The following is a 26821-nucleotide window of genomic DNA, read 5'->3' on the forward strand; positions in this document are numbered from 1 at the left end:
AATACACCTTCTCTGTTCTTCTCTTTCCTCTACGAGTGGTGGAGGATACATCAGGAGGATGGTAGTGTCTAGTATTGGTGTGCAAACAGAGTGAGTTAGAGGGAGAATCCAACTTGATTCGACTTGTCAAAAGCATAATAAGGTTAATCCCTCGCCTCATAAGGCGAAAACGCACTATAAGAGAAAAAAATAATCACATATGTCGGAGGTGCTGACAGGTTTCGCAAACTTCATAGGTAGGATCTTATCATCACCATCTTAATCATATATATATATATATATATACACATGGCTGATCCAATACGAAAAATTATTTAGTGTAAAACATACGAAACAATTGAGATAGCCGTTAATCAGATGGCTGTGATAGCGTTTCGCATGTTTCACACTAAATGTAGAAAGACATCCAACATGATTGCCATAGAAGAAGATCTTAAATTCTTTTACATTCAAATTAATCAAGCAGAAATCATGGCTGAACTGTCCAAAGCCTTTGCAGAAAAGAAAACTGGTTCTTAACTCGGTTTTTTATTTGAAAACCAATTAGATAAGAATCGAACCCAAAATCTCATAAAACTCTGCTGCCTTCCTAGTTTTCTTTCGGAGAATCAAAACCACTCTGGAGCATCCAATGGCAACTCTAGAAGTGTCTCTGATAAATCTCTGCTACCTCAACTAAGAATTCAATGACCACTGCCCGATTTTGAGGACTAAAGGAAATTTAGTGGTTGAAATGTTAGCTTCCCTTAGAAGTCATATTTGTAGTTGACTTTAGTCATTAGTCATAACAGAGGTCCAATTCATACACCAGTACAAACTTCCAAGTGAGAGAAAAATTTACAAGAAACATCCAGTTGTTCCATCCAGTATAACTTGGAGTGTTCCAATGAACCGAGTTTTCAGAATTTTCTGAGTTATAAATAAATATCACCAGTAAAATTGATGTAGTAATCTCTTGGCAATGCTTGTTCCAGTCACATACATGACAAAAAGAAGGAAGCACTCAGGCCTTTGAAATCATTTTATATCCAACTGGATGAGAAGCCTGACACAGAGAACATGGAAATGCAATTAGAATATCCAAACAGATTATGGCATAGTTTAAGCTGTTTAAGCGGAACTCATCTGTAACAAGCGCATCAAACTGAAGTAGAAGTAATTCAACCAGAAACAGATTTTCTAATCGTTGATCGCCAGATGACTTAACTAAAGCAAAAGGCAAGTTAAGCAGAGGACAGCCATCAAGAGTAGAGAGATGTAGAAATTCTATAAAGTGATTTCTCTCATAAAACTCTAACAACGTTTTCACCATCTCTAGGGTTTAGTGTCCCTCTAGCATTATTAAGATGAAGAAAATAAATGAAAGAAACAATATTTGAATGTAAGAGAAAAATTGTTGCACAGACAGAATAGACAAGGAAACCTCTAATGTTTACTAAAAAATTTCTTTTGTAACCTGTGTCTTTGGCTCAATGGTCACATGGAGGTTTTTTACTTTATACTGTGAGGTCTTAGGTTGAAGTCTCAACAGGGGTAAAGGGAAGGTCTGTGTGTGTGATCAACATTAAAAAGAAAAAAACTCCAATGCCATAAAATACATCCATGGAGTCTCTGTGCTTCTGAGAACAAAATGCTAAGTTCTTTTGGAGTCTATAGCTCAATAGTGAGGAAAACCCTTCAGATTGAGATCCATTGAGGACCCTCTACAGTCGGGTATGAGATATCAAAGAGAGAGAAAGAACCGAGAGGTGATCCAACTTGTTCTTACAGTTGAGTCATGAGCTCTGGGTAATATAAATGCGATTGGATCATTCAAAGAGGAGTTTCTTTTCCATTAAACCCTTCTCATGTAGACCTAAATCTTCAGTAACTAGAGTCAATCATAAACAAGTACAAAACCCCATATCCAGCATTAGCACGCACAGAGTAGCTAGAGTAAAAGGAAGATAATTCAAATCAAACAGAAGAACTATTTAGCAGACAAATGAAGCCAAATATTTACAGAAACAGAACAGTATTCAAGAATTATCCAACAATGCTTAGAAAATTAGATCATATTCAGGAGTTATAAAACGGACAAACAAGCGCAAGGAATGTCTTCATATTTTACTGTGGAGTTAGTTTTCTTCATCAATATCATTCTTCTGTTCTTATCTTGATCAGTGATCTGTCTCCTCTGTTTTCCAAAGCACGCATTTTTATTTTTTTTATGAACTGTTAGACTAGATTCGGATCAAACATTCAGCTAAGGCATTCACAGACAATTACTGGAGAGAGAGAACATGATGGAAACTAATTTGAGACTGAAAAACGATGAAGAAGCTAAACAAAACATTCTCCTGGCCGTATTGCCTTCATGAAAGTAGTTTCTCATGGGAAATATTCAAAGTCCAGAAACTCTGAAATAACCAATGTCGGACTGATTCACAAGTGGAGATGAGACAGAATTAACCAAACGAAAGATGTGAAACATCCCAAAACAAAGCTCGGGAACACAGAAAAATCTAAATTCAAAATTTCAAGTTTGAAGCAACAACGTACTTCTGATCTCCTTCAATCCAACACACTGAGCAGCTGCAATCTGCTGGTAGATGTAACTGTGCCTCGCCTAATCTGTGGTCTAGTTGACCCGATTCAATACACTGCAAATCCTCCAAAAGAATTCCGTAATGCTTTTTGACATCTTCCACAGTTTTCCCACCAACCATGGCTGCAACAACATTCCACCGATCCGGGTTTGCTTCGTCCACCACAGCTAGAGCCAGCTCAAATAGTTTATTCTCCTCCCAGCTCCACCCAGGAAACACTTCTCGAATTTCTGTCATTTCACCGCTACCCAGTTCACCTCTTCCGCGCAAGATTCCTCAATACTCACATTCTAGAGCAAACGGAAAACAGAAACTTAGACACGCTTTTGGTGATTCAGGGCTCAGTTAGGTTGGGAAAATTTTCCGAATCTTCTCTGCAAACGTTTTTCAGAGTCTTCCTCCGTTTTCTTTCTACGAGCTAGAAGTAAAGTCTACAAACATACAATACAACAAGAAGAAAAGCACCAGCATAGGTGGAAAAATAATTAAAAAAATGAACTCCAGAATCCAAGGCACTAGACGAAAACAAAAAAAAAAAAAAATAGTAATTAAATAAAACAACTGACCCAACTTCTGATATCCCATTTCTGACAAAACTAAGTATCTGAATTTCCATTTTCTGGAAAGATTCCAACAGCTTTCAGATCCCAGAATACAACCTGACAAAAATACAAAACACCCATTTCGCTTTTCTCTCTCACATCGGAGAATCGAAACCAGAAGAGATGACAATCTTTTAGCTACTCCAGTGAACGTTTATCCCTTTTTAAGTGATGACTCAAGAAGAAAAAGAAAACGAAGCAAAAGCTAATTTTTTTGTGAGACTAAAGAGCAAAACTTGAAGTGGATTGACAGAGTTTTGCCTGGTTATCGTGCAAGAAAAGAATAAGATTCAGTTTCACCAGAGTTTGCATTACAGCCATGTGAAGCAAAACCTGTAGGTAAAAAGATGTCCTTTTCTGGGATTTCTCCACATGGACAGAGACCAGCTGTAAAAGGTTAAGAGGAGATAGGCTAAGCAAGTGATTTGATTCCTCTTTTTTCTACATTTGATTAGATAAACCAGTGAGTTATAAGTCATCTTTTGAACATTTCATTGCTGCTTTTCACAAGGTCGCAATTGTTTCATGCTGTAAAAGATAAAGATGAGATAAGCTAAGCAAGTGATTTGATTCCTCTTTTTTTCTACGTTTGATTAGATAAACCAGTGAGTTACATTTACATATTCATCTGTCTACTTCAATCAAAACATGTAGTTCCCTGGGATTTTTGCAAGATCAGGCTATACTTATCACTTTCCATTTTTCTGTTAATGATTTACATAAATCCCATTTCTTAAGCCACATTTTATCTTCATTATCCAAATTTAGGACTTGCATTGACACTAATATTCCTTTTATTTTTTTTGTCCAAAGAGATCCTTAGTTTCCCAAAAAGATTGGAAAAGAAGTCTTTGCAAAAGTAATGGTCAAGGTGACCCAAGGGAAAGAAAATGCAGCTTTTTTGTACATTCTTTGAAGTTAACATCAAATTGACGATTTTTAAACACAATGATGAAAGCTTATCTCCAGAGGTTAAAATATATTAATGAGACCTTATCTAGACTTGTTTAAATTAATTTGATAGGGCTAATCTGTCCAATCTTGTCTATGAAATATCCTCAATTTTGGACTTTTTAAACCATTGTGTGAGCCTCAACCTCCCTACTTGCCTGGGATTATAGGTCACAGTGTTGGATATCCGATGTGCAAATTGCAGAGTATCTTCTCTTATCATCTGGGGATTGTCGAAATGGCAAAAACTCTTACAAGTCTCCTCTTAGGAGTAACATCTTGTCGCATTAGTTTATACACGACGTGAAATCTTATTTTATATCCTCATAAACATATCAAATTTTAAAATAACCAAGATAGGATCATACTTCTCACCCAAAGGACGTTTGATCTAAGATTATTGGTTAAAATAACCCTATCACTGCCCCCTCCCCGGCACATAACCGATACGCCCACCCCTCTGCTTCGGCCCAATAGGGAACACAGGATGACAAGATGGGTCCAATCTCACGGGAATTAGCCGGCAAAAGAGATTGCGCTATCATGGGTTGGGACTTGGGAGGATTCGAAACGGCGACCCAGGACTGGTTGCTGTCTGTGGGGACCATTTGCTTTTTATAGGATCCGTTTCGTCATCACAAATCCACTTGGAGTTGGATCGTAGGGCTGCGATTGAAGCATCTATGTGGGACCGTCAGGGTCGATATTGTCACATGGTGGACCCATATATGAGATTGAATAATTCAGGGGCTATGAAGAGCAAAGTTTTTTGTTTTTTTTCTGTACAGATTAGTATTTACAATGTTAAGATACGTGGTTCAAGGTTGAATAGGGGTTACCTTGGCTTGACAGCATCTCAGCTATGAAACTGACAATTGATTACCTAATGCTTTATGGTACACCTGCATCAGACCATTGTTTTCAGGTATTTGAAGCTTCTCATCCAACATGGTTCTGTAGTGATCATCTCTATCATCCAAGGTTCGCATAAATTCAACCTATAAGAGGGGGAAAGAGTTTAAAAGATCAGAATAGGCATGCTGTCCTCAACAATCCTAATGTGTCTTGCTTTTGAAGTTAAATGCAAACAGATGCTGTTCTGGTACTCAAAAAATGTTTAAGACGAAGAAAAGAGTTCTCAGTTAATCATCAAGAAATAGATGTTGCTTCCTTCCGGAAGATAGGATGATTTATTTAGTCATACCTGTTTCTGGAACAAATCAAATTCATCAGAGCTCAAAGAACCATCACTATTAGCATCAAGAAGTTGCATAAGCTCTAGAGCATCCTCGCCTTCAGCTCCCAGTTCCTCCACCACTTCTGTAAGTTCGTCAATGCTAATCCTACCATCACCATTTTTATCAAGAAGCTGGAAAACTCGATATCTCCTATCCATAGTGACCTCTCGATTATTTGAAGGAAGATCTTTGAGACGAAGAGCTGCAAGTTCAGCAGCAGCCACCATAATGGCCTTCAACCGTTTTGCCTGAATGCTCAAACACCACCAGTAAGTGTGATCATCAGCGTTTAAACTCAGTGCACCAAACACTGACAAATTACTACACAGTCAAACATAATCCAGTGCTTTTCCTATATAAAACTATCAGATGGTCTGACAGAATTTGGAATAAGAACGGCCCAGCACTAGCACATTAGCTCCGCATACATGGTTAGCAGAGCCAGAATAAAGAGGGTATACCCTATGAAATATATATCATTTCTCTTTGTTCAAGTAGAAATACAAGCATACAGGATGGAACATCTCTAATCTGAAAGAGACATTCACTATGAAGCTGCCCAGGTTCAAATATTTCAATGACTGGAAGGTTGACCCAACAACTTTCAGTAGTTTAAAAAGAACAATAGGTCTATTCATTCCAAATGCGTATCATTAAGTGTATAAAAATTTGATCAAATAGCTAGAAACAGCCTTTCACTAGCTTTATTTCATCGTTGAAACCATTCACAGAAAAACTCCTTCAATTGCTTGCTTCAAAATATATCAGGTATCGAGCCTATCACTCTCAATCAAAGGAACAACAATGAAAGAGAAAAAGAAAGTTGAAACTAGAGGTCAACACAGAAAGGAGTATTCCTTTTACCTCCTCTGGATCTGTAAGACCTCCTTTGTATAATGCATGGGAAGCAGTTCCACCGACCGCCAAATTGTCCATCTCTGTAGTTCGTATCTGTATCTCCATAAGTGGTATAGACGTTCCTGAATTACTGACATCAACAGCCATATGCAAGCTTTCATACCCGTTGGCTTTGGGCCTCGCAATGTAGTCCTTTGTCCTTGCTGGTATTTCTCTCCACAAGGATTGTACCACTTCACGAGTTCTATAGCATGCTCCCTGACCCCTTTCAATCATTCCATCTCCAGGTTTAGGATCCAAAATGACCCTCAAACCTAAAATGTCATGTACATCTTCTGGATTTCGACCATCCTTGAGAAGCTTCTTCATGGTGGAGAATCGACTTTTGTAGCGTCCTTCAACTGAAATATCATAGACCAGGTCCTCCAACAAGGGGTCCATCTTTAATGATCGGAGTACTTGTTCCTTGTATATATCGATTAGCTGCTTACCATCATTGTGGTAGCTTCTCAACCATGTGTCAACATAAAGATAAGAATAAGGAAAGAGATAGCGAAAAGAGAGATCTTCAAGCTCCAGTGACAACGTTCCAGTGCCAATAGCATGGGCAAGAGGAGCATATATGTTCATAACCTCAAGAGCAAACTTTTGCTGGTGATATCTCGGTAGGTGATCTAAATGCTTCATCATATCAAGCTTGTGTGCAAGCTCTAATACCACTGCCCTAAGGTTATAGTAACTTAAGCAAAATTTCCTAAGTGCGGCAGAGCTCTCAGCATCCAAGGTTTCCACTTTTGAAGGGATTTCCTTTACTCTCAAACTTTCGTGCAATAGATGAGCAGTCCCAGTACTGATTTGCTTTTTTATTTCAAGTATAGTTATAGCACCAGTCTCAAGAACTTCTCTTAGTATACAGGAAGAAATAACTTCCGCATCCATCTGCAAGAAACATCAATGAAAATGAATTAAAAGCTACATTATGATCAAACTATCTCACAGAATGAATTCTATACCGCTTTTTCTAATCACTAAAGAAGGTTAAATAGGAAGCAAGTCATGAAAAATGAGTTAAAATCTTTGTCCTACCACTCAACAACCTGAGGTAAACAAACAGGGAGTCGAACTTCATCAACAAAAGTAAGAATAACTCTTACTGATTAGCGAAGATTTTTTAGTCTTCAAAACAAACACTTGAGTATAACAAAAGGGAGCGCATCCTGTATACAAGAAACTGTAACAATAACAGTGTTTTATAATTTTCTAGAGAAAAGCGGCAGAAGGACAAAACTAATACTACTGACACAACAAAGCGCGAGCATTTCCCATATGAAAAATGAGTTAAAACTGCTTCTTGTTGTAATACCCAGGGAAATTGAAATGATCTAAAAGTCTTTCGCCATTAATGAAAACATTCATCATCATCATCAGAGCCTTGTTCCCACAGAGCGCGTCAGAAGGTATACCATAGTGCTGTTTTCTGGTTCCAAGGAAAAGAAACATAAAAGGAACGAAGCTGTTACCAAATTCAACTAAGACCATTCCCTTTACCATTTGAGTCAAACCTAGTTCTATACTGGTATTGCTCTAGTCTTCATGAAAGAGTGAAAAATAGCTTAGTTTACGTGAAAAGTTTTATGTTTATTTTCCTCCATCAGCCGTGTCTACCTTTAGAAGAAAATAAAAAGTCAACGTGTTCCCCTCCAAAACTGAAAGGAGTGGAACAAATGCCTATCCAAGAGAGTCATCATTAGGACCAAAGACGCATGAGACCTTCTCGAATCTCGACTCCGAGATTCCACACCAAGATTACACCTGGTGCATCACCAATAATTTACAATCCAAGTAGCAGAAGCAATACCTGAAGATCAGCGAGAAGGCAAGCGACAGACAGCGCACGCGTAAGCGGGGCCCTTCCGTCGGGCAAAAAGGGCAAGGCCTGAAGCAGAGGAATACAGAGTTTGAGAGACTTGAAAAGCAGCCGCGAAGAGCTCGTGGAGAGCAAATTCATCCTATCCGTCAGCTCATTGAAGGCTCCAACCAACTCCACTACCATTCTCCCGCCGGGGTGCTCAATCGCCGGAGAATGCGCGCCTGCCGCAGCGAACGGCCGCAAACCGATCAGTCCCGTTGGCGGTTGGTAAATTATACGAGGCTGAAAGGTCGGCAGGGGATTCGTAGCTTTGCTTCTTGAAATCGACTGGGGAAAGCATCGGCTGAAGGCATGGCTGGAGAGCTCCATGGGAGCCAGACGAAGAACTGAGGTGACCTCCTGAGGAGGCTTCAGGCGACTTCTAGTCCGCGAGCCTCTGGCGTCTGGAGGAGGATTTGCCGCGTCAGGGGTGGGCCTGAAATGGGGATGGGCTTCAATGATCCTTGTCATGATGTAATCAACAGTAAAGCTCAAGTGACGTATGGCAAATTGCCCATAAAAAAGTGGGCAGGATTTTAATGGGCTCTAAAGTAAATAGTTTTATTTAGGTATCCAAACTAGGAAACAACTTTAATAGAGAGGTGGGATAAGAGTTTGGTTCTTCTGAAGCCCATCATCTCCAGTTAGCTCAATCTGACCCGAACCGGAGGCAGTAAGATCAGCTCGACACTTTCGCCAGCAGGGACCCACCCAGACCAGCGCCAGCCGCACACGAGATTGAATCTCTCCCCGTGTAAGGCTTAGTTTCTTAATTTACCTCCTCTCCCTTCCGGCAGGTAGAGAGAGCGAGACTCTGCGGGTACAGCCACGCTCCTCGTTATTACCCATTTAAAGACTCTCCAGCGTCCCGACTCGCGCTTCTCACATTCCCCTCCATAAGCAATCCCCGTTTTTTCTCTGCTCTCAACCCGCAGACGCCATGAAAGATTTCCCCCAGTTTTGGACGGTGCGCTTCAATCAATTTATCGATATGTCTAATGTCTGAATGTGGCGGGTTGTCTCTTGGAAAGCCCTAGATTGAGGAAATCCGACCTGTGAGCGATATTAAAGTGCGAATCTTCGGGGGAAAAGCCTTGATTTGTTGGGGCTGTTGGTTGTTGGTTTTATTAGGGTTTTTAGTTGGGAGCTCTCTTGGGTTTATGCGGGGATGAAGCAGGGCGAGGCTGCTGTGTGTTCTAGTTGTAACTCCAAACAGAGCTGGCTTTTGCACAACATTCGCCTCCAAGGTGATTTTTATCAGTACTGTACTTCGTGTGTGCTGAAAGTCCACCGTGGATCGTTTTGTAGTAACTGCTTCGATGTGTTCGAAGGTCCGCCGCCTAATGATTATGTCAAGTGCTCGAAATGTCCTTCGAAGTGCGCCTCCATTTCTCATTCCTCGTGTCTTGGCTCCGAAAATTCTTCTCGGTTTGTTTGCGCCATTTGTTCCAACCCTAATTTCTTGTTTTTCAACCCCGTCGCTAGCGGGAAAGAGGGGAAAACGTCCGACGGTAAGATAGTGGTACCCACGGGCCGTCCCGTCATTGATCTTACGGCTTCTAAAGTACTTCTTGCAGCAGCAAAAATTGCGGCTCAGTCTATGAGTAGAGCTGCGTCGGCTGCTAGACAAGACGCCGAAAAGAAAGTTAGAGAAGCTGCTTTTGCGAGGAAGAGAGCTAGGGAAGCCCTTGAAAGAGCTGCTTCTATTAAGGCGAAACATAAAGAGACTATGCTCTTACTGGATGCAGAAAAAAGGAAGACGCTTAAAGTAAACAGTGTTGTTTCCGCGGCTGTGGATGCGCAGAAACGGGTACAAAATAGTATTGCTTCTGGGAATATGAACAATGTGAGTACAGGAGAGAAGGGAGAGCTCGTGGCCACCACAGTGGCGTCAAGTTTGTTGCAGATATCACCAAAGAATGGTGAACTAAAAGGGCCGTCCGCTTCAGTATCAGGGGTTCAGTCACTTCCAACCAATATCCTGAACGAAGAAAATGAGAAAAACCGGTCATCATTGGAAACTTCTGGTGAAGATAAAGGCAGATTAAAAGGATTTCCAGAATCCGGGATGAGTTCTCATTTACTAAAGTTGAACCAAGGTAAAAACTTTCGTGTCTTTGTTCCATTCTAGCCAAGTTTTACATTTTTTTGAAGTTATTTTCAACTATTAGATGTGGTGTAAAGTTTACAAGAAATAGTCTACTGCTCCAACTAAATAATGCGATGAACTGCTGTAATTTCATGGCTTTTTTCCACTTTCTGGAACCAAGGTACATGGATGGCGGTTATTGATCCTGTGGTTCAATGGCTATAACCTAGGTTTGTTAATGCAAGTTCTGCTGTTCAGAAATGGCATAAATAGTTAAACCAATAAAAAAACGGAAGAGTTGCCAGTATGGCATTCACCAAACTGTCACTTGCCATGTTACTTAAAGGGTTCATAGATCATATTGTTCTCATTGAACATGAACGGAAGTACACTTTACAAAAATGTGTACTGGAAGTAAATGTTGGATTTTAGATGAAGGATTTGGTTTTGTGAAAGCCCCTCTGGTTGTGTTCTCATTGAACATGAACGGAAGTACACTTTAAAAAAATGTGTAGTGGAAGTAAATGTTGAATCTTAGATGAAGGCTTTGTTTTTTTTTGTGAATGCCCCTCTGGTTGCTATAACATCAATATGTCATGTAAACATTGCTTCCGTGTTGATTAGTTTTCTATTGATGGTGGATCACCATTGTTCCATTACTACAAACAATGGTTTGAATCCTGGTCTGGTCCGACCTGTTGAGCTGGTTCAACCAGGGCCTGGAGATCTGTCTGGGCTCAATATCGCCTGGGTAAACACTTCTTAGAGTTACACAGGAGATCCAGCATTATCTGTTGGACAATCCAACACAGCTGGGTCAGTTGATTGCTTTCCTACTTGGGTAATCCAACACAGCCTGGTCAGTTGGTTCCATTGCTACTCAGATGACCTGACCAGGCCAGGTCCAATATCACCTTAATTGAGGATTGTAAAAATTTTAGCTGTGGGTTTCAGGGAAAATACCTCCAACCAGAGAGATCTATTATACGTTGATGAGATTTTTGACATCTCGAGTACCATGTCTATTTTTTGGTGCCATACTCCAAGAAGTAATGGGCAAGCAGATTCTTTGGCTAGGGAGGGTGCTTCTAGATTACATCTTATTGTTGCCAATACCATTCCCATTTGATTTTGTTTTTGTTTGTGTTTTATATTTTCTTTCATTTTTTTATTTTTTTTAAACTTTGATGTAATTTCTCCTTTCATGGAGTTCCATTTATGAAACCTCTTTCTCATTGTTTTAAGAAAAAAAATAGCAGTGGGTGTTCTTAGTAACCAAGTAGATTTGAATGTGAGAACAAACAGTGGCTAACAATGTCACCTGCTGTCATATTAAGAAACATGAATGTTAAAGTTGAGTCCAGGTCCATCTAAAAATGACTAGCTGAAATTAGAAGGCCTCTTCTCAAGTAATAAGCACCTGATCTTTTTAATTGTAGATATATGTGGGTGTAGACTGACAAGTATAACATTTGATCTCTTTTACCTGCAATTTGATTTTCTAATATCGTATATGGTTACAAATAAAGTTAAGCTGCTGATCTATGTGAAATTTACTATATTCATGTATAATAAGATAGTAACCTTTTGGTTATGTATTTAAAGTAATTTAAGCATTTATCTTTAATAAAATCTCATCCCACCTTTTAAAAAAAAGAAAGATTTAAGCATCCCAGGTTTGTTATTTTATCCTTAGTTTTAATTATTTTACTTCTGATTCTTGGAATTTTTTTATTTTGATGAAGTAACAACAAAAAATGACTTTCGTGAAATTTTGAAAAGGTCATAAATAATCATGTTCACAAAGATAAATAAATTGCACATAATTTCATAACAACACTGATAATATTGTTTTTATTAAATTTTAATATTTTATAATAATAACATCTCTTTGTTTTATTATGAAAAAAGTTTGTAACTATATCAACCATCAAGAGACAAGAAAAATATGTGTGTATATATATACACACACTATAAAAATAAATTTACACAGATAAGTTTGTGCTTGTTTTATTTTTTATTATTATTATTATTATTATTTTTTTGTCATTTGTGTGTATAACTGAGCCGGCAGGTCAACCTGTTGAACCATTTCCGTTATCTTGTCTGGGTTGAGTTTCAAGACATTGACTGCAGACATATGGACTAACAACAAAAAAGTATATGTTTCAGTTTATGGTGATATTTTTCAATGGGTAATGGGCTCTAGATTGCAGCCCATCTTCTGCAATGTCTGCCATGTCAATAAACAACTTCTTTTATTATTACTCATCACTTGAAAGTTATAAACAGGCGAAGCTTTCATTTTCATCACCCTTATTGTTGTTTACTATCTTTATTTGTTATTTTTCTTTTGCTAAGCTACAGGTATGATGCTCTAGTTTGGTCATTGCAGAATCATCTTTATCTAAAGCCAGTTCAGGAGTAGTGTTCACCGGTTCGCAAAGTACTGCAAGTTTGCTTTCATGATGTGTTTGGAAGTCCCCAAGTCTATTTGTTGGGTATATTTCATTTTCTCTTCTGCTTAATTCAGAAAACCATATAAACATATGTCGACATTATGCTTTCAATTACTTTGAAACCTTTTGAGGAATTGGAAATGGGAATTCAGGGCCCATTATATTATCCATATAAAGAACTTTTCGTGTGGTACTGATTAGTTTTTTTTATTTGTTTCTCTGTTCTTTTTTTTTCTTTATGGTTAAGCTTTTAGAGAACATTTTTTCAATCTTCTATTGTCAGAGCAGTAGATTCGGTTTAGCAATCAAATTTTGGTGTGATAACCATATATAGCGGATAAATTCTTTGCAGAATTGAAGTTACTTTTGGTTATTTAGTTGTGATCTTTTTGAATTTTAATTTCTGTAAAAGGCATTGTTGAAAAAAGAAGAAGCATGTAACAGATTTATTTGTGGTCTGAAGAAGTGAATTGACTTGAGAGTTAAACTGAGTTACATTAAAGCAAAGTCTGCATAATTTTGGTGCTTAGCCTTGTTTTTTTGGATTTTTGTCCCTTTTTGGTAATTTCTTTCTCTCTTTTTTATTAGGCTTTTGTTGAAATTCTTTGTCATTCTCAAACATGATCGAGTTGATCCTGTCCTTTTGAAACAATTATTAAAGGGAAGGGATATATCCTGTTTTTTATTCGCCCATTTCTTGGGCAACCCACCATAAGAAAAAAAGGGCACTGCAAGTCTCATCTAAGTGATGAAAAGAATTTATGTTCTTCTGAATGTTTGATAAAAACAAATTTGAGTTCAGTGAGGGCATCAAATTCACGATCTCAACCTTAAGTTGAATATATTTGATGATGTAACAGCTTTTACAGTTGAAAATGCTTATCTTACTTGTTTTGAAACTATGATGCTTAGAACCATTAATTAACTTCTTTTGTCAACTTTTAAAGAGAAGTGAGAAATGTAGGGTAGTCTCATACCTCGGAGTATCTTCCATTATGAAGGAACACTTTATTGGGGATGAGCATAGTGCAATTCATGAAGTGACATATATAAGTTGGATGCGTTAGGTCTATTTCAGTAGGATTAATGCACAAAAAGGAGACTGCATTAGAAAATGGAATGAATTGTGAATTACAAGGCCATCTACTTTGCATTTTGTGTTTTTAGTTTTTTTTTTTTTTTTTTCCTATTTTTTAGTAATGGGCAATTATTGCCACATTTTTTTGTGGAGGTCTAAGTTGTACTATGTGTATATAATGGCACATTATTTCACTTTTATTCCCCCATTTAGGAGTGATCTATGGTTGGTTAAGTTGTTCTAGTATGAGTACTTCGGTTCAAGAATCACCTGGGCTTCAGCTTTAGTTATGCATGTGTTTAATCATCGTTCAAGAAAAAATGGAGGCCTTGCCTTGCCATTCAAAGCAAAAAGAAGAGGTCTTGTCATTGTTGGAATTGTCAGGCTTTTCTCTTCATTGATTAATTCCTGTAAATGCCAACTTTTAGAACATTGAGAGGAATGAAGTCTGAGTAGACAGCTAATTCTTGATTAAATATTTGATTCCTCAAGTTAGAGGTTGATGCCATCTCTGGGTCCTTTCCATCTTTTTGAGCCCTATTGTTTGTTCATATGGTGAATGGATTTTTTGGCTAAAGTTTTTTTTTTTGTCGCAATGTCTATAAATATAGTCTAATGCTACTATAAAAGCAAATTTTGCTTGTCACACTTACAATGAGGGATTGGAGGGCCACCCCTTGTTTACAAGAGAATCAGCAAAAGGGTTTGCTGATCTCAGCACATGCATCCAGAATCTCATGGAAGGCCTGCCAGTGGTGCCAAGGGGGTTTGCTGGCCTTGGACAAAATACCATTAATTGAATGAAATTGTGATTGCAATGACTTGTTTAATGTACCTAATCATCCTTGGTTAAGTGCTATTATTGTCATGTGATAAAGATTATAGTGAAGCCGACTATTCCTTCAATTTTATTTATGCCTTGATTCAGTCAAATATTATATATGCAAAACTTTCTTTTGTTGATTTCTGGTCTGCTGTTAATACTCTTCGCCAGCTTGTTGTGGGAACTGTCTTTCCTTTTCACGTGATACCTTATATCTTCTTGGCATATTGAGCTTCTTGGATTCTTTTCTCTTTCTCTTTCTTTTGTTCCATTTCACTCTCTGGTGCTTTAATTTATCTTTATATTGCTATTTTACCACTTAGATTTGCTGTCCTATTTAGTTGGCTCTTGGATCCACAACGCGATAAATGGCCTTAAACCTACCATCCTTCTCAAAATGTTAACATTTATTTGGACATGAAATTTTGAAGTAATTGTTGATTAACTTGCAACTAATATGACCTTGATAAAATGTAAATGGGATGCAGCTTTTTATTGATTAAAAATCATGAATACAAGAGGGGGAGGAAAGCCATCCCAAAGATTACAAGGGAAAGTGTTTCTAGCAACAATCAATTGCCACGGAATTCCTTTGGCCAATTTATTTGGGATACTATTTTCTGTGTACATAATTATTTAGTCGGAGAAGGAAAAAATTTGACATAGAAATAGTTGAAAACATATACAGGGGAATATTTATTAACTAGGAATCTATGCACATGTTTAACGATCCAATAAATTGGTATTTATTAGAAGTGCATATTTGTCTTTTAGTAAAGCCAAACTTTAAGTCTAATGGAAAGTGAAAGTGAGAATAATTCCACATAAATAAATGTTAAGAAAAATCTTATAATTATTAGTTGGGACTGACCTCCTAATTTCAGTTAATCATTTTAAGATGAGATAGACCTGGACCCAACTTTAAACATGGTAACGGAGTAGTTTGTATAAGCTTGGATGCGAAGAGGAACGTTAGGAATGACCTCCTAATTTTGGCTAATTATTTTGAGATGGACCTGGACCCAACTTTTAGTATTGGAGTAGGATGTCTATCTTATTAGTTTGTATAAGCATGGATGTGAGGAGTGTTAGTGAGAAAAGCCCCACAAAGATAAATGTGTTAAGAAAAATCTATAGTTTTTTGTCAGAAAATTACTTTCTAACTTCGGCTAGTCATATTGGGATGGATTTACAGCCAAATTTTAACAAAAAGCTTAAACCAACATTACAATGTTAAACGTTTGGGATATCTTATATAGTGATTAGTGAAACTAGTTGAATTATGCTAAAGTAATGCACAGATGAACGTTATAGTTGATGATAGCACGAGTTAGCGATTGTGCCAGGATAAGTAAATAATATGGTTGCTGATTGAGAAAAAAAAAAACATTAATACAAATTGAGAGTAACTAAAGTAACTTTGAAAGGAGATTGGTCGTTTGCAAATTTAAAGTTTTTTTGTTTTTCTTTTGTGCCCATTTATCCTTTTATTTTGAAGATATCCAAGTAAGTGTTCAATTTAGCTGCATGATATTTGATTTCGTCCGTTTGGAACCAAATCACAACAAATATCCCCCCCTTACGTTCTTGGCTAAGTGTTCAAGATGGTCAGGTGGTAAAGTGTTGTTCATCAATTGGAGACCATCTTTCAAGATTTGTATGTTCTTACGATGCAGTTGTATTCTTTTCTTAGAGGGCAGGTCCTCAGTCATGTTCTAATTAATGAACTCAAGCGCAGTTAGGTCATACTTGATGAACAGATGGAGAGGCAACTACATAAAGTGTGGATTTTATGGTGCTTTTCTGGATATCTGGCAAAACTGGAAAGTAAAAGGTGGAAAACACCTTTTTAAGAAAAGGGGCAAAAAATTTGAACCCAACTTGAATATTTCCTACAATATTTTTCTGATAGAGAAGCTGTTTTCATCTTTTTCCATATTTGCAATTTTTCCCTGAAAGTTATTACATCTCTTGCCTAAATAATTTTTGCTTATTATTTTGGTGTTTGCTTGTGGTTTTGGCTTTGTGCTATTTGATGTTAGTTGAAGTTTTCAGCATAATGTTCTTATCGTAGTTTTTACTTATTGCAGGTCACTGGTTGTGGAGATTGCTGTTGATGGCTCCTGATGTTTTAAGTAGTTTTGACCGGTGATTGACTGCTTGAAAATGTTATCTGGTGGGATATAAAGCTTGGGCTGTTGTGGAAAGGTTTTTGGGCAGAGAAAAGTTTGAGGATTGTGATGTCTGTGACAATCATTCTCCAATTGGAATTGTTCTGGAGCAACATCAGGCAGGTGTCTTTGAGTGGGTTGGATGTGGTTCTTTCACCTTTTTAGTGTGCTCTGATAGCTACAACTGGAAACCTTTACAAGCTTGAAAGGGCGTTCATAAGATCCCTTTGCTGGATAATCATGGGGATGGAGAAAAGGTTTACGGGGATTAAAACTTGTTTTATGGTTTATCAAGTGGCTGAAATTGTGGATTCCCTCAAAGCTATGGTAAATCTAGTTCTACCTGCTCAACATTCAGGGAAGCTGTGTCAGAGGTTTGTTCATGGCAGAAGGTTTGATGGCATGGTTGACTTGTACTTTGAGGTGACTCAGATGGTAAGTGCTTTTAGCTAAAATGAAGCCGAAGACGTGTTTTTGATATGGTCCGTCTAGAATCAGAATAACTGCTTCAGAGGTTGGAGAAGACTGTCGAGGGAGATCTTTTTACTTGCCGACTTTCTGTTTGAGCTATTTTGTTTAATTGCTAATATCAATTCATCCGAGGCCAGAAGCCATGAGATTAAATGTCCAGCCAATGATGTCAGTTTCATCCTAGCCAGAACGCCAAGCCGAATTGCCTCTGTCGAGCAGGAATGCATTGCCAAAGAAGTGGCAATCTTTATTTTTCTTCTCCAGAGCGGCCGGCTGTAGAATGATTGTTGAACTCTACTCGTATCAAGGAAGGCTTTCCAAAATCTCTCAGCTGCTAGAAAGCAGAATTGGTGGGCTTCCAGCATAAGCACTTTGGTGATATTAAGCTAGTAGCATTTGTTTATGCCGTTATTCTTCAATCAAGGAATATGCATGCGCTGCGTGCTAGGATCTGCTTTGTTCTTCTTATACACCCTCCAAATTATTCACTAAAGCTATGATATCACTTTGTGACAGGTCCCTGAAATTCCAAGTCGGAATACCCGAGTCAGATAAGGGACTTGGATAAGATACTGAGTGGAGATACTGTGGTTACCCGATCTGATTTGATCCCTTACTGATCAGTCGACACAATGTATTCCATCAAGCACTTTAGATTTAAGAATATCGACAAAATCAAAGATGCCTCTGCAACCCACATGATGCTAGGAACATTTAAAACTTACTCAAAAAAAAATTATTTCCATCACAAACAATCAAAAATTTACATTTATTCGTTGAGGATTCATGAAAAGTAAACCTTAAAACACAAACAAAATTAATCTAGTTATTCAAGATGCATTACTCGTTGGAGATTTTGCAGATCTTTTACTTCAAAATTAATTTTTCAGCATAAACATACCAAATTAAGTTAATAATACGTATTACCTGTTCAGGATATTGCAAATTAGATACATAATTAGGTTACACAAATAGCAAAAACACTGAGAATTCAAGAAGCTCAAAGTAAGAGAACTTTAATAGTTGGCTTTCCTCGTTCATCCCATTTACAACGACTATACAAGTTGGCATACAAGGGAAGCCATGGAAATGGCTTCAGAAACAAAGAAGAGAAAGGACTGCATTTATGTAATGTTTACAAGAAATAATGAGAACGTGACGCATCCATTGCAGTCACAACTATTTGAGAATAGTCACATTTTCACCATACCTATCACAATACATGGTTTGCCAAATTGGGCAAGATGCAGACGCAGCTCTTCGGTCCCCAGATCATCCAAAAATCTTGTGTGGCAGGATAACCTCCTTCTCAAAGGAATAGGAACTAATAAACAAACACTCGGTCATTGAGTCAATTGGAAGCTCCTCCCATCATATGGAGCGCCAACTGAAACTCATCGGTGCAGTAAGAATACTAGTTTCCCGTATAAACACTTGAAAGAAACAAGCATAAAATTAGATGATTAGGGACTAAAAACCATATATCAGAATGGAGAAGAATGTCAACGACTCATAACCAAGAAACAGGAGTACACCAGGAGTTGCTGAAAAGATTACTCACTCTATGCTCCAAAGTACTGAAGAAGACCATCATCCAGATCCAGGTCCAGCTCAGTGTCAAATGAACCAGGTACATCCATTGGAAACGGAAAAGGGCTATGAAAGCCACACTCTAACGATAAGTCATCTATCGTGGACCCATAGCTACTGTCAACAAGTTTATTTTGTTCTGGGTGGAATGCATCCGTCACCAAGTCATGCACGTGTCCACTGATATCATGTGTGTTCCCATCATGAGCCACTCCAAACAACTGACTTCCATGATGTGGCACTTCATCCTCAGGCCTTATCCGGTGATCGACCATTTCCATTTCCGGCTGTTGCTTATCAGAAGGAAGCCCATACTCCCTAGAGGAGCTATAGAAATCAAAAGAATGTCCACTTTCCAAATCGGCATTACCAACACCTGAATATAGCAAGGGCTGATCATTAACACGTATGCTTTGAGAACCCACATCTGTGGATGGAAACCCAGAGAAGTTACTAAACCCAGATGCAGCTAATGGGTCTCGACTTCCATGACTTAGTCCCTGAGAGTCAGAAGCCAGATTTGGGTAGGTTTCTTGCTCTGTAGGAGGCACGTGATACCCAATTGGCTGAATGGTTGTTTGATTCATATCAGGGAGAATATTTCTATGACTCGCATTGATTCTTTTCTTCTTTGGTTTTTCATTTCTCTGGTCTTTATCTAGAACATCTTGGCAGTCATTTTCACATGGGTGACTTGTCCTATCACTTGGATCCGCATTTCCATCTGGATCTGTGTCCACAGGCAAGCCTCTCTTATTTCCTCTAGACTTGGAAGAAACTGAATCCCTGCCATCTTCAATAGCTTGCACATCATAATCACTGCTGCCGCTACCACATGGGATTTCTCTTCTTTCTTCCCGACCCATAGGGTTTGTCTCAGTAATGCCAGAGCCACCATTTTCACTACTATGTTGTTGAACAAGCACTTCTTCTTGGTTCAAAACCCCCAACCAGATAGAGCTCTCCTTGGCAGTCATTTTATCTTGCAAGCACTTAGACTGGCGAACATGCCGCCGGATCTTTGCTATATCAGGGGACATGTGCTTGATAACCCCAGTCAGAACTCCAACTTTCCACACTTTCTTCAAATCATGTGGTTTCTTATAAGGCGGAGTCTGACCCTCTGGAAGTCCCAAATCGATCCACCACTCTTCATTGCCAGATGGCCACCAAGGTGGTGGGACAGCCTTCTCTAATGGATACTTTCGCTGAGGTGGATCACAGTGTTGCATTAAAGCAGACAAAAGAGAACCCAAAGTAGCATCCTGAAGATCTTGGAGACCACGGAAATTCTTTGTTCCCTTATTTTCTCCATATACAGTAGCAGAATTCTCTGCTTCATACTTAGCTATTGCAGCCGGCCCATTCTTATCAAATTTCACTTTCTCTTTCCACCAAGCTCTTATATTGTCAGAAGCACCACTTACAGGCTTACCCTTTTCTGGTATGATTCCATAGACAAAACCTCGAACATTACACACTTCCATCAACTTTAACATATACTTAAGAATGCCATCTTGGGCTCTGGACATCTTCTTCCTCCGGGCCTGATCAGATGTCTGCTTGGGTTTTAGTTTGTCAGCAGCCTGTTGAGCTTCAAGTTTTTGTCTCTCCTTAAGCCTCCTGAGCTTTATCCGGTCCTTCCACATTCTTCTTTCCAGTTCATCGGGTTCAATATCTTCGTCACTTACATCATTGTCTACCATATTTTCCAACCTAAGATCATCACCTTCAAGATCCGAACCATCTCCCAGCCCATTGGCAATCATTACAAGATGCTCCATTGATTTTAAGAGGCAGTGTATACAGAAAATCAACAAGAGTCCTCACAATTGAGTTACCATCTCTTCACTTTCATCCTACATGGATAGTAAAGTTGAAACTGAAAACAGCAGAAGTCTTCTCTACAACAGAAGAAGATGTTGTATCAAATAAACTGAGACAACATTAAAATATCAAAACCTACAATACACCACAGAAATTAGTTGAGCTCCAATAAACAGATGGAACAATAGATCCATCTGGTGGACAATACCACAACCTATTAGTTAATGATAGTAGCATCTGGTGAATCCATCTCAAAATTTATAGCTATCAGGATTAGGTTCCTGTTTTTCTGCAGTGCAAAGTTGTCTAACTGTGCAATTCTTCATTTAAGTCCTCATAATGATTTTACCACTAACTTAATCAGTGAGTGTTGATACAATGATACAATAAGTTTGTACTTCTGTAACATGACTTAGTTAGAATTCAAACCGCACAAAAAAAAAAACAATTCTTTTTCATGCAACAGAATTAAGGTATTCAAACATCTAAGACCCAAAACCATGACCAGGAAAGCAGGTATAAGCTTAACTGATTTCTAGGAACGAATTATCGAAGTCAAAGCAAGACATGGAAGTCAGAACAACAAAACAAGCAGTTCGAAATGCATTGAACTCCCGTAAAATAGATAACACCATTTAAGGTGTTCATCAAACATAGACCAATTAATAATTAAGAACCAAACCAACAAAGACAAAAACCTCAAAGAAAAAAATCAAGATAATATTTAAAATTGGACGACAACACCAGGCATAGAAATAATAATAACAAGAAAACATTGAAGAAGGAGAAAAACCAGAGATTACACTGCATATCAAGCCATCTGTATCTCTTCTACTGAGATTCTCTCTTCCGAATAGAAGACTAAAGGAAGTCTATACTGTTTGATCGACCCGCTTATGTTGTTAAATACTTGTTATATCAAACCCACTTTCCTCGTGCTAATCTTAAAATGAAATATCAACAAATGGACTGAAAGTCATAGGACACAAAAAGAAGCAGACCAAGTGTGATAATTGAGAAATATCAGCAATCCAGAAGTTCATTCGGTAGAATCCAGTCCCAGACAATAAAAACTCATTCATGCAAGAAGCACATTATCCTGACGAGAAATTCTCTAATCCATCCCTAGTAAAATTTAATCGAGGTTCAAACACCAACAAAAACCACCGAGAAATCCTTGGGCGAAAACAACCGCTTACCTAAAGAAGCCACCTTAAGAACACGCTCAACCTTTTTCAAACTCAGTAACTTCCTTCTCCGCACAGAAGCAAAACAAAATCCAACTCGGTTCCGAAAGCAAATTATTCAATCACCACAGCATACAAGTCAAAGCTTGGATTCGATTCCGTATCTCGACAATCCCCAAATCCGAATTTCCCGCTTCGAAGCTTGGCCTGAGGTCGGAAGCAGAGGCGAGAGAGCAGAAAATCGATAAATTTAGGTTTTTTGAACGCCGCGAAGAGGCGTGAGCTGTGAAACTCCAGCGTCGAGTTGCCAAATACAGAAAAACTTCATTATTGGCGCTATATTTATATTTTTATTACAGTTTTTTAAAATTTTAAGAAGAAAAAGCGAAAGGCAAATGCAATGTACGCAGCGCAGAATGCAAGTTGCGATGCGAAAGTTTGAAACGGAATCACGAATGGTCTGCGACTGCGAGTAACAACAAGCACCTGTCGGACCCACCAAACGGAGTCGACCGACTTGATCGGAACTTAGGAAATAGAGGGTAATTTAATCACATACGAACCCGCTCGCGCCCTCCATTCACCGGAATATTCGTTTTTTTTCTGGTAAAAGGATGTTAGTTACTTCCTGAAAAACAGAGAAAATTACTCCTGCTAGTTCGAAATACTTCTGGTCAGCGATAGCCGTCTCGGAAATCCGACATCGGACTGCGTAACGTAAAAATTCTTTTTAAAAATATAAAATATTTAAATTTAATTCATTTTTATTTACTTCAAAGAGGATAATAATTTATTTTTATTAGTTATAATATTTATAATCTATTGATTATAATTTTTAGTCTTGACTTATTTTAGACTAGTTATAGTTTATTATGTTAATTCTAATTTATTAATATTATATATGATTTATTTATAGTTAACTTAATTTATTTGAATTATATTTAATTTATTTAAAATAAATTAAAAATTATTTTATATTATTTACTAAAAAAATCATTAACTATTTTTTGCTTGTATTAATTTTTATTTATTTATTATTTATTATAATAAATATAATTTATTTTTGCACAAATAAATCTAATTGCAACTAATATTAAAAACACATGCATAAACCTATGTTATGGTCCTGGGGTTAAGTACCTATGTCTTCCGTTTTTAACAAACCGGTCTTTTGGGTAGTATTGGTTAGGTGCTTAACATTTAGTATCAGAGTGAGCGCCACGTTGCGAGTTTGATTCCCGGGGCGCACAGAGGTTGGATTAAAATTATTGGTAGGGCGCAAAGGCTAGATTAAAATTACTGGTAAGATGCGGTTGGGCCAGTATCGTTGCGCCGCCGTGGTCGTCAGCTCGTCGTGAGTTCGAATCCCCGAGGAGAGTCCCAGTGCCGGTGTTGCGAGCCCCCGATGTGGTCGCCGTAAGGGATTATGGGATCTTGACCTGACACCTGTCGTTGAGTGTTAAGCTGTTGTGTACTGTTATGGTCCTGGGGTTAAGTACATATGTCTTCCACTCCAACAGGCTGATCTTTTGGATAATATTGCCTAGGTGCTTAATAGTAGATAATGTAGATTAAAATAATTATTTTTTAACAAGGTTGGTTAAAATTTTGGTAAAAATAAATGAAAGCCATGTTTCATTTAATAAAGAGATATTTTGAAAATTAATAAAAAACATAAAAGAGCATTTTTTGGAAGATATGAATAATTTACTTGAATATTAGTGAATTTATAGGAGACACTTCTAAACTAAAATCTGAATTTTTTTTTTCAGAATTCTAATAAATTCCCACAAATTGTTCTCTTATAAATCCTGAAGCAAAATGCACAAAATTTCACAAGGAGCATACACCTAAAGTTTCATAAGAAGATGTTGTTTCATTAGGAATAAACAAGCTAAAAAACTATTGTCCATCATTTCATAGATATTTCAGGCCGTATCGAATAAGATGTAACGAGTAACACCCCGATAGGCTATTTTTAGAGGTGCTACACTTCTAAACCCCATTATGGGGGCGTAACCTAAGCAAAAATCCGAGATGTATTGGTCGAGAGACATATCATTGGTACAGGCAACACTAGTTCTAAGCCTTCTTATTTTTCGAATTAAGTCTTTTAAACTAGTCTAAAACCGCTTGATAGGTTACAAATTACTCTCATTTTTCTTTTTTTTAAAAATCATTAATTAATATGATCCTTAGTTAAGATTCAAATATTAATATTTTATTCTTATTTCAATTTTAATTAGTTTTAAAATTTTATCAATTATTTGATAAGAAAAAATTATTCTCTTTGAAGAAGGAAAATTTTTGAACAAGACCTTGTTAGATATGTCCCAATTTTGAATATTTCTTTGTAATTTTGAAAAATATAAATAAATAAATAAATTTAATATTTTTATTTTAAAAATTAAATTACTAAAAACCTACCTTTTCTTCACATGTAAGGGAGAAGTTAAAAAAGGGAGGAAGAGAAAGGGGAGGGGGAAGCCCTTTGATACCATGCATGTAATATACAAAAGAAAAACAATTGGAGAACTTTGTTGTAATATTGATTTTTTTAGTGTACAGTTCACGAAGGATCACACAAAACCATTTTCTTTGATATTTTCATTTTGCTCATCTAATCTCACAAAACCTTAATTTCTTGGTCGCTTGCGAGTTTGATCCCTCCTACCTTCCTCTACGATCATCTCCAAAATTCAGTTCTTCATGCCCTTAATCCGAGCATGTATGGCGCACCTGTGCTTCGGAGCCAGGAATTGCCATTGATGAAACTTCCTACAGTGTACTGGAGAGCCTCCCTCCTGCTGATCACCTTGACACCGGGCCACCTCACTCTCCTGGTGGTCCTGGCACCAGGGCCCCGATTGGCGTATTCTGCATAGTAGAGGGTTTTGAGGGCGAAATCACCATCCCATGGCATGTAGCCGTCGGGTTGGATGAAGTCGGCGATGGTGCTCTCCATGATAATGGTCCTGGAGTACTCCTTCCATGGTCGACCAAGGTAGGTCTTGGTGGTGAACCTCGTGTTGAACAGCCTGGTTTCAGGGACGATTCTGCAGTTGTGGATCACAATACCGGTGGGCTCACGCTTGTCTGTCCTTCCTTGCGCTGTAACGATGTTCTGTTGATTGTCCATGGGTTTACGAACGATAAGCTTACAGTTCTGGATTACCACCGCAGAATCACCGAAGATGAAGTCGACTGTGCCAGAGATGATGCAATTGCGGTAAAACTGGCGATGCGTCTGCACATAAAGGGTATCTTGGTAAGCATCCATGCGGCAATTGTAGAAGGCAGACATATCTGACTTCACTCGGAGAGCCACGGCTTGGTGCTTCTCGGGGCCTGCTGTGTTGCGGAAACCCATTGATTTGCAGATGAACCCATTGCCTTCCGCCGCTGCAAACACAAATAAAAATCAGCCCAGTGAACTCCTGCAAAATTCTGAGCGATTATCGGAGCGAATCGTTCTCAGATTTGGATGGGTTTTCTTACCAAAGGTGGCAGTTTGGTAAGTGGGCGTGCCATCTACGAAGTTCTTGCTAGCAGTGACAACGGTCCTTCTGGGGCCATCTCCATACATGAAGATATTTTCCATATCATTGTCGATCAGGACTTGTTCCCTGTAAATACCAGCTTTAACGTAGATAATATAACGACCAGAACGGGAGTTGGGGATGTTCTTGAGAGCATCATTGATGGTCCTGTAATTGCCTCTTCCATCTTGAGCTACCACCACATTGGGCCTCAGTTTTTGAGTATCTTTGTAGGCCAACAGCTTGCGATCGGCAGTTGAGAGCCATGTTGGGAATCCCTTTTCATCCATATCGTGCAATCTCCCGTCGTTCTCCAAAAGCCGACGTTTGTTGCTATTGAAGTTGAGGGGAATATTGAATGTGGACATAATGGCAGAGATCTCTGAAACAATGGCTAGGGCGTTGCTAGTCAGCTGGGTAGCGTTAATCATCCCATTCGAAATAGCAGATTTCACCTCTGGGTGAGGAACTCCATCCATGCAAGCTTGTTGATAGGAGAGCACAGCACTGAGCCAGTTCTTGATGTCATCCACCCGATCAGACAATGTGTGCAACTCCTTGTCCCCCACCGCGGAGAACGAAGCTTGCAACTCCTGGATAGCACTCTGCATCAGATCCTCACAGTCTGATAGTGCCATTTTCGTCATGGGGTCACTCTCCTTCTTTCCCAACCCTATTGAGAGATTGAAGACGGACTTCACCTCTTCAATGGCTGCATGGAAAGCCGCTTTCACCAATTCCTTTGGGTCAGTATTACCTCCATTACTCTTCACTGCTTCATTCAGGACATTCTCACAGGATTCCCTGTGGTCAGTAGGAGCACAAATGGTGGAGACGGCCTTCACAGAGGTGGAAATATTGGCCCCGTTGTCGCTGTGTCTGTGAGCAATGCCCACAATAGCAACTACAACAGCAACGACGAGCATCACAGAGACACCAGCGAGGATGATCTTTTTGCCAAGGTTGCTGCCCTTCCTCTCCAAGCTGTAACCACCGAGAGAAGCCATGGCTACTGCCTGGATGGTCTTACGACTGCTGGCGGAGAGGAAAGGGAAGGCTGAATTTGATTTTAATGAACTGCATGGAAGGGATTTTAAAGGTCTCGTAGACTATTTTTTCCTGAGGCCTGCCTTCTTCTTGGATTTTGAGTGAATCTCTGCGTTCTTACTGATTCCTCCCTTTCTTTCGATGATTTTCAATCGTTAAACAACATAAGAATAGAGTTTTTTTTTTTTAGTAAACAGAAATAATGTCTTTGTAAAATAAAAATCTGACTAAAGGTTCAAAACCTACCTCTATTCTTAGAAAATTAAGCAATAAACGAATTTTTTGAATTTAAAATACTTAATATTCAATTAATTAACTAATATTTTATTAGTTCTCCAATAAGTGCTGGTCTTTTTCCCTCTTGCAAAGCTACAAGGGGAGAGGGTGCCTCTCC

At 38.4% G+C, this 26821-nt stretch overlaps 4 protein-coding genes and 1 long non-coding RNA gene across 7 annotated transcripts; 1 reads left to right on the forward strand and 4 right to left on the reverse strand.

Annotated features, from left to right (window-relative positions):
• Window positions 1–567: 567 nt before the first annotated feature.
• LOC137955758 (uncharacterized) lies at window positions 568–3469 on the reverse strand. The gene is made up of 3 exons (XR_011113180.1): window positions 3155–3469; window positions 2542–3019; window positions 568–1045 (listed from the first exon to the last, which is right to left on the reverse strand). It is a non-coding gene; the product is annotated as an uncharacterized lncRNA (long non-coding RNA).
• A 1172-nt stretch (window positions 3470–4641) lies between these two features.
• On the reverse strand, window positions 4642–8506 carry LOC137955757 (probable GTP diphosphokinase CRSH, chloroplastic). The gene is made up of 4 exons (XM_068802870.1): window positions 8096–8506; window positions 6244–7176; window positions 5346–5627; window positions 4642–5139 (listed from the first exon to the last, which is right to left on the reverse strand). Exons 1-4 carry the CDS (start codon window positions 8474–8476, stop codon window positions 5002–5004), a joined length of 1734 nt encoding a protein of 577 aa, XP_068658971.1. The 5' UTR covers window positions 8477–8506; the 3' UTR covers window positions 4642–5001.
• Window positions 8507–8962: 456 nt separating this feature from the next.
• LOC137956359 (uncharacterized) lies at window positions 8963–17730 on the forward strand. 2 transcript variants are annotated; one of them, XM_068803825.1, is made up of 3 exons: window positions 8963–10245; window positions 12631–12736; window positions 16686–17730. In XM_068803825.1, the coding sequence occupies exons 1-2, from the start codon at window positions 9315–9317 to the stop codon at window positions 12702–12704; spliced, it is 1005 nt and encodes a 334-aa protein (XP_068659926.1). In that variant the 5' UTR covers window positions 8963–9314; the 3' UTR covers window positions 12705–12736; window positions 16686–17730. The 2 variants fall into 2 exon arrangements, with proteins under 2 accessions (XP_068659926.1, XP_068659927.1); XM_068803826.1 differs by lacking the exon at window positions 16686–17730 and having other exon boundaries at window positions 12603–12680.
• A 544-nt stretch (window positions 17731–18274) lies between these two features.
• Window positions 18275–22130, reverse strand: LOC137956374 (ETHYLENE INSENSITIVE 3-like 3 protein). Of its 2 annotated transcripts, XM_068803850.1 has the most exons (3): window positions 21854–22130; window positions 18799–20731; window positions 18275–18670 (listed from the first exon to the last, which is right to left on the reverse strand). In XM_068803850.1, the coding sequence occupies exon 2, from the start codon at window positions 20609–20611 to the stop codon at window positions 18800–18802; it is 1812 nt and encodes a 603-aa protein (XP_068659951.1). In that variant the 5' UTR covers window positions 20612–20731; window positions 21854–22130; the 3' UTR covers window positions 18275–18670; window position 18799. The 2 variants fall into 2 exon arrangements, with proteins under 2 accessions (XP_068659951.1, XP_068659950.1); XM_068803849.1 differs by having other exon boundaries at window positions 18275–20731.
• Window positions 22131–24548: 2418 nt separating this feature from the next.
• On the reverse strand, window positions 24549–26387 carry LOC137956317 (putative pectinesterase/pectinesterase inhibitor 28). Its single transcript, XM_068803763.1, has 2 exons — window positions 25340–26387; window positions 24549–25243 (listed from the first exon to the last, which is right to left on the reverse strand). Exons 1-2 carry the CDS (start codon window positions 26385–26387, stop codon window positions 24549–24551), a joined length of 1743 nt encoding a protein of 580 aa, XP_068659864.1.
• Between the last annotated feature and the right edge of the window lie 434 nt (window positions 26388–26821).

Source organism: Aristolochia californica, unplaced genomic scaffold, assembly GCF_029961685.1.
Source record: "Aristolochia californica isolate CCGP_79_NKW_82.1479 unplaced genomic scaffold, dmAriCali1.0.hap1 SCAF_2, whole genome shotgun sequence".
Lineage (NCBI taxonomy): Eukaryota > Viridiplantae > Streptophyta > Magnoliopsida > Piperales > Aristolochiaceae > Aristolochia > Aristolochia californica.

Bases quoted from the DNA above. Each gene is read 5' to 3' on its own strand.
- LOC137955757 (XM_068802870.1), bottom strand. From the start codon at position 8,476: ATGGAGCTCTCCAGCCATGCCTTCAGCCGATGCTTTCCCCAGTCGATT. The intron at 7,177-8,095 runs GTATTGCTTCTG...TGTTTCTTGCAG, and splicing joins GCCTTCTCGCTGATCTTCAG to ATGGATGCGGAAGTTATTTC. The intron at 5,628-6,243 runs GTAAAAGGAATA...TTGAGCATTCAG, and splicing joins GTCTTACAGATCCAGAGGAG to GCAAAACGGTTGAAGGCCAT.
- LOC137956359 (XM_068803825.1), top strand. From the start codon at position 9,315: ATGAAGCAGGGCGAGGCTGCTGTGTGTTCTAGTTGTAACTCCAAACAG. The intron at 10,246-12,630 runs GTAAAAACTTTC...TGGTCATTGCAG, and splicing joins TTTACTAAAGTTGAACCAAG to AATCATCTTTATCTAAAGCC.
- LOC137956374 (XM_068803850.1), bottom strand. From the start codon at position 20,611: ATGGAGCATCTTGTAATGATTGCCAATGGGCTGGGAGATGGTTCGGAT.
- LOC137956317 (XM_068803763.1), bottom strand. From the start codon at position 26,387: ATGGCTTCTCTCGGTGGTTACAGCTTGGAGAGGAAGGGCAGCAACCTT. The intron at 25,244-25,339 runs GTAAGAAAACCC...TTGTGTTTGCAG, and splicing joins TTACCAAACTGCCACCTTTG to CGGCGGAAGGCAATGGGTTC.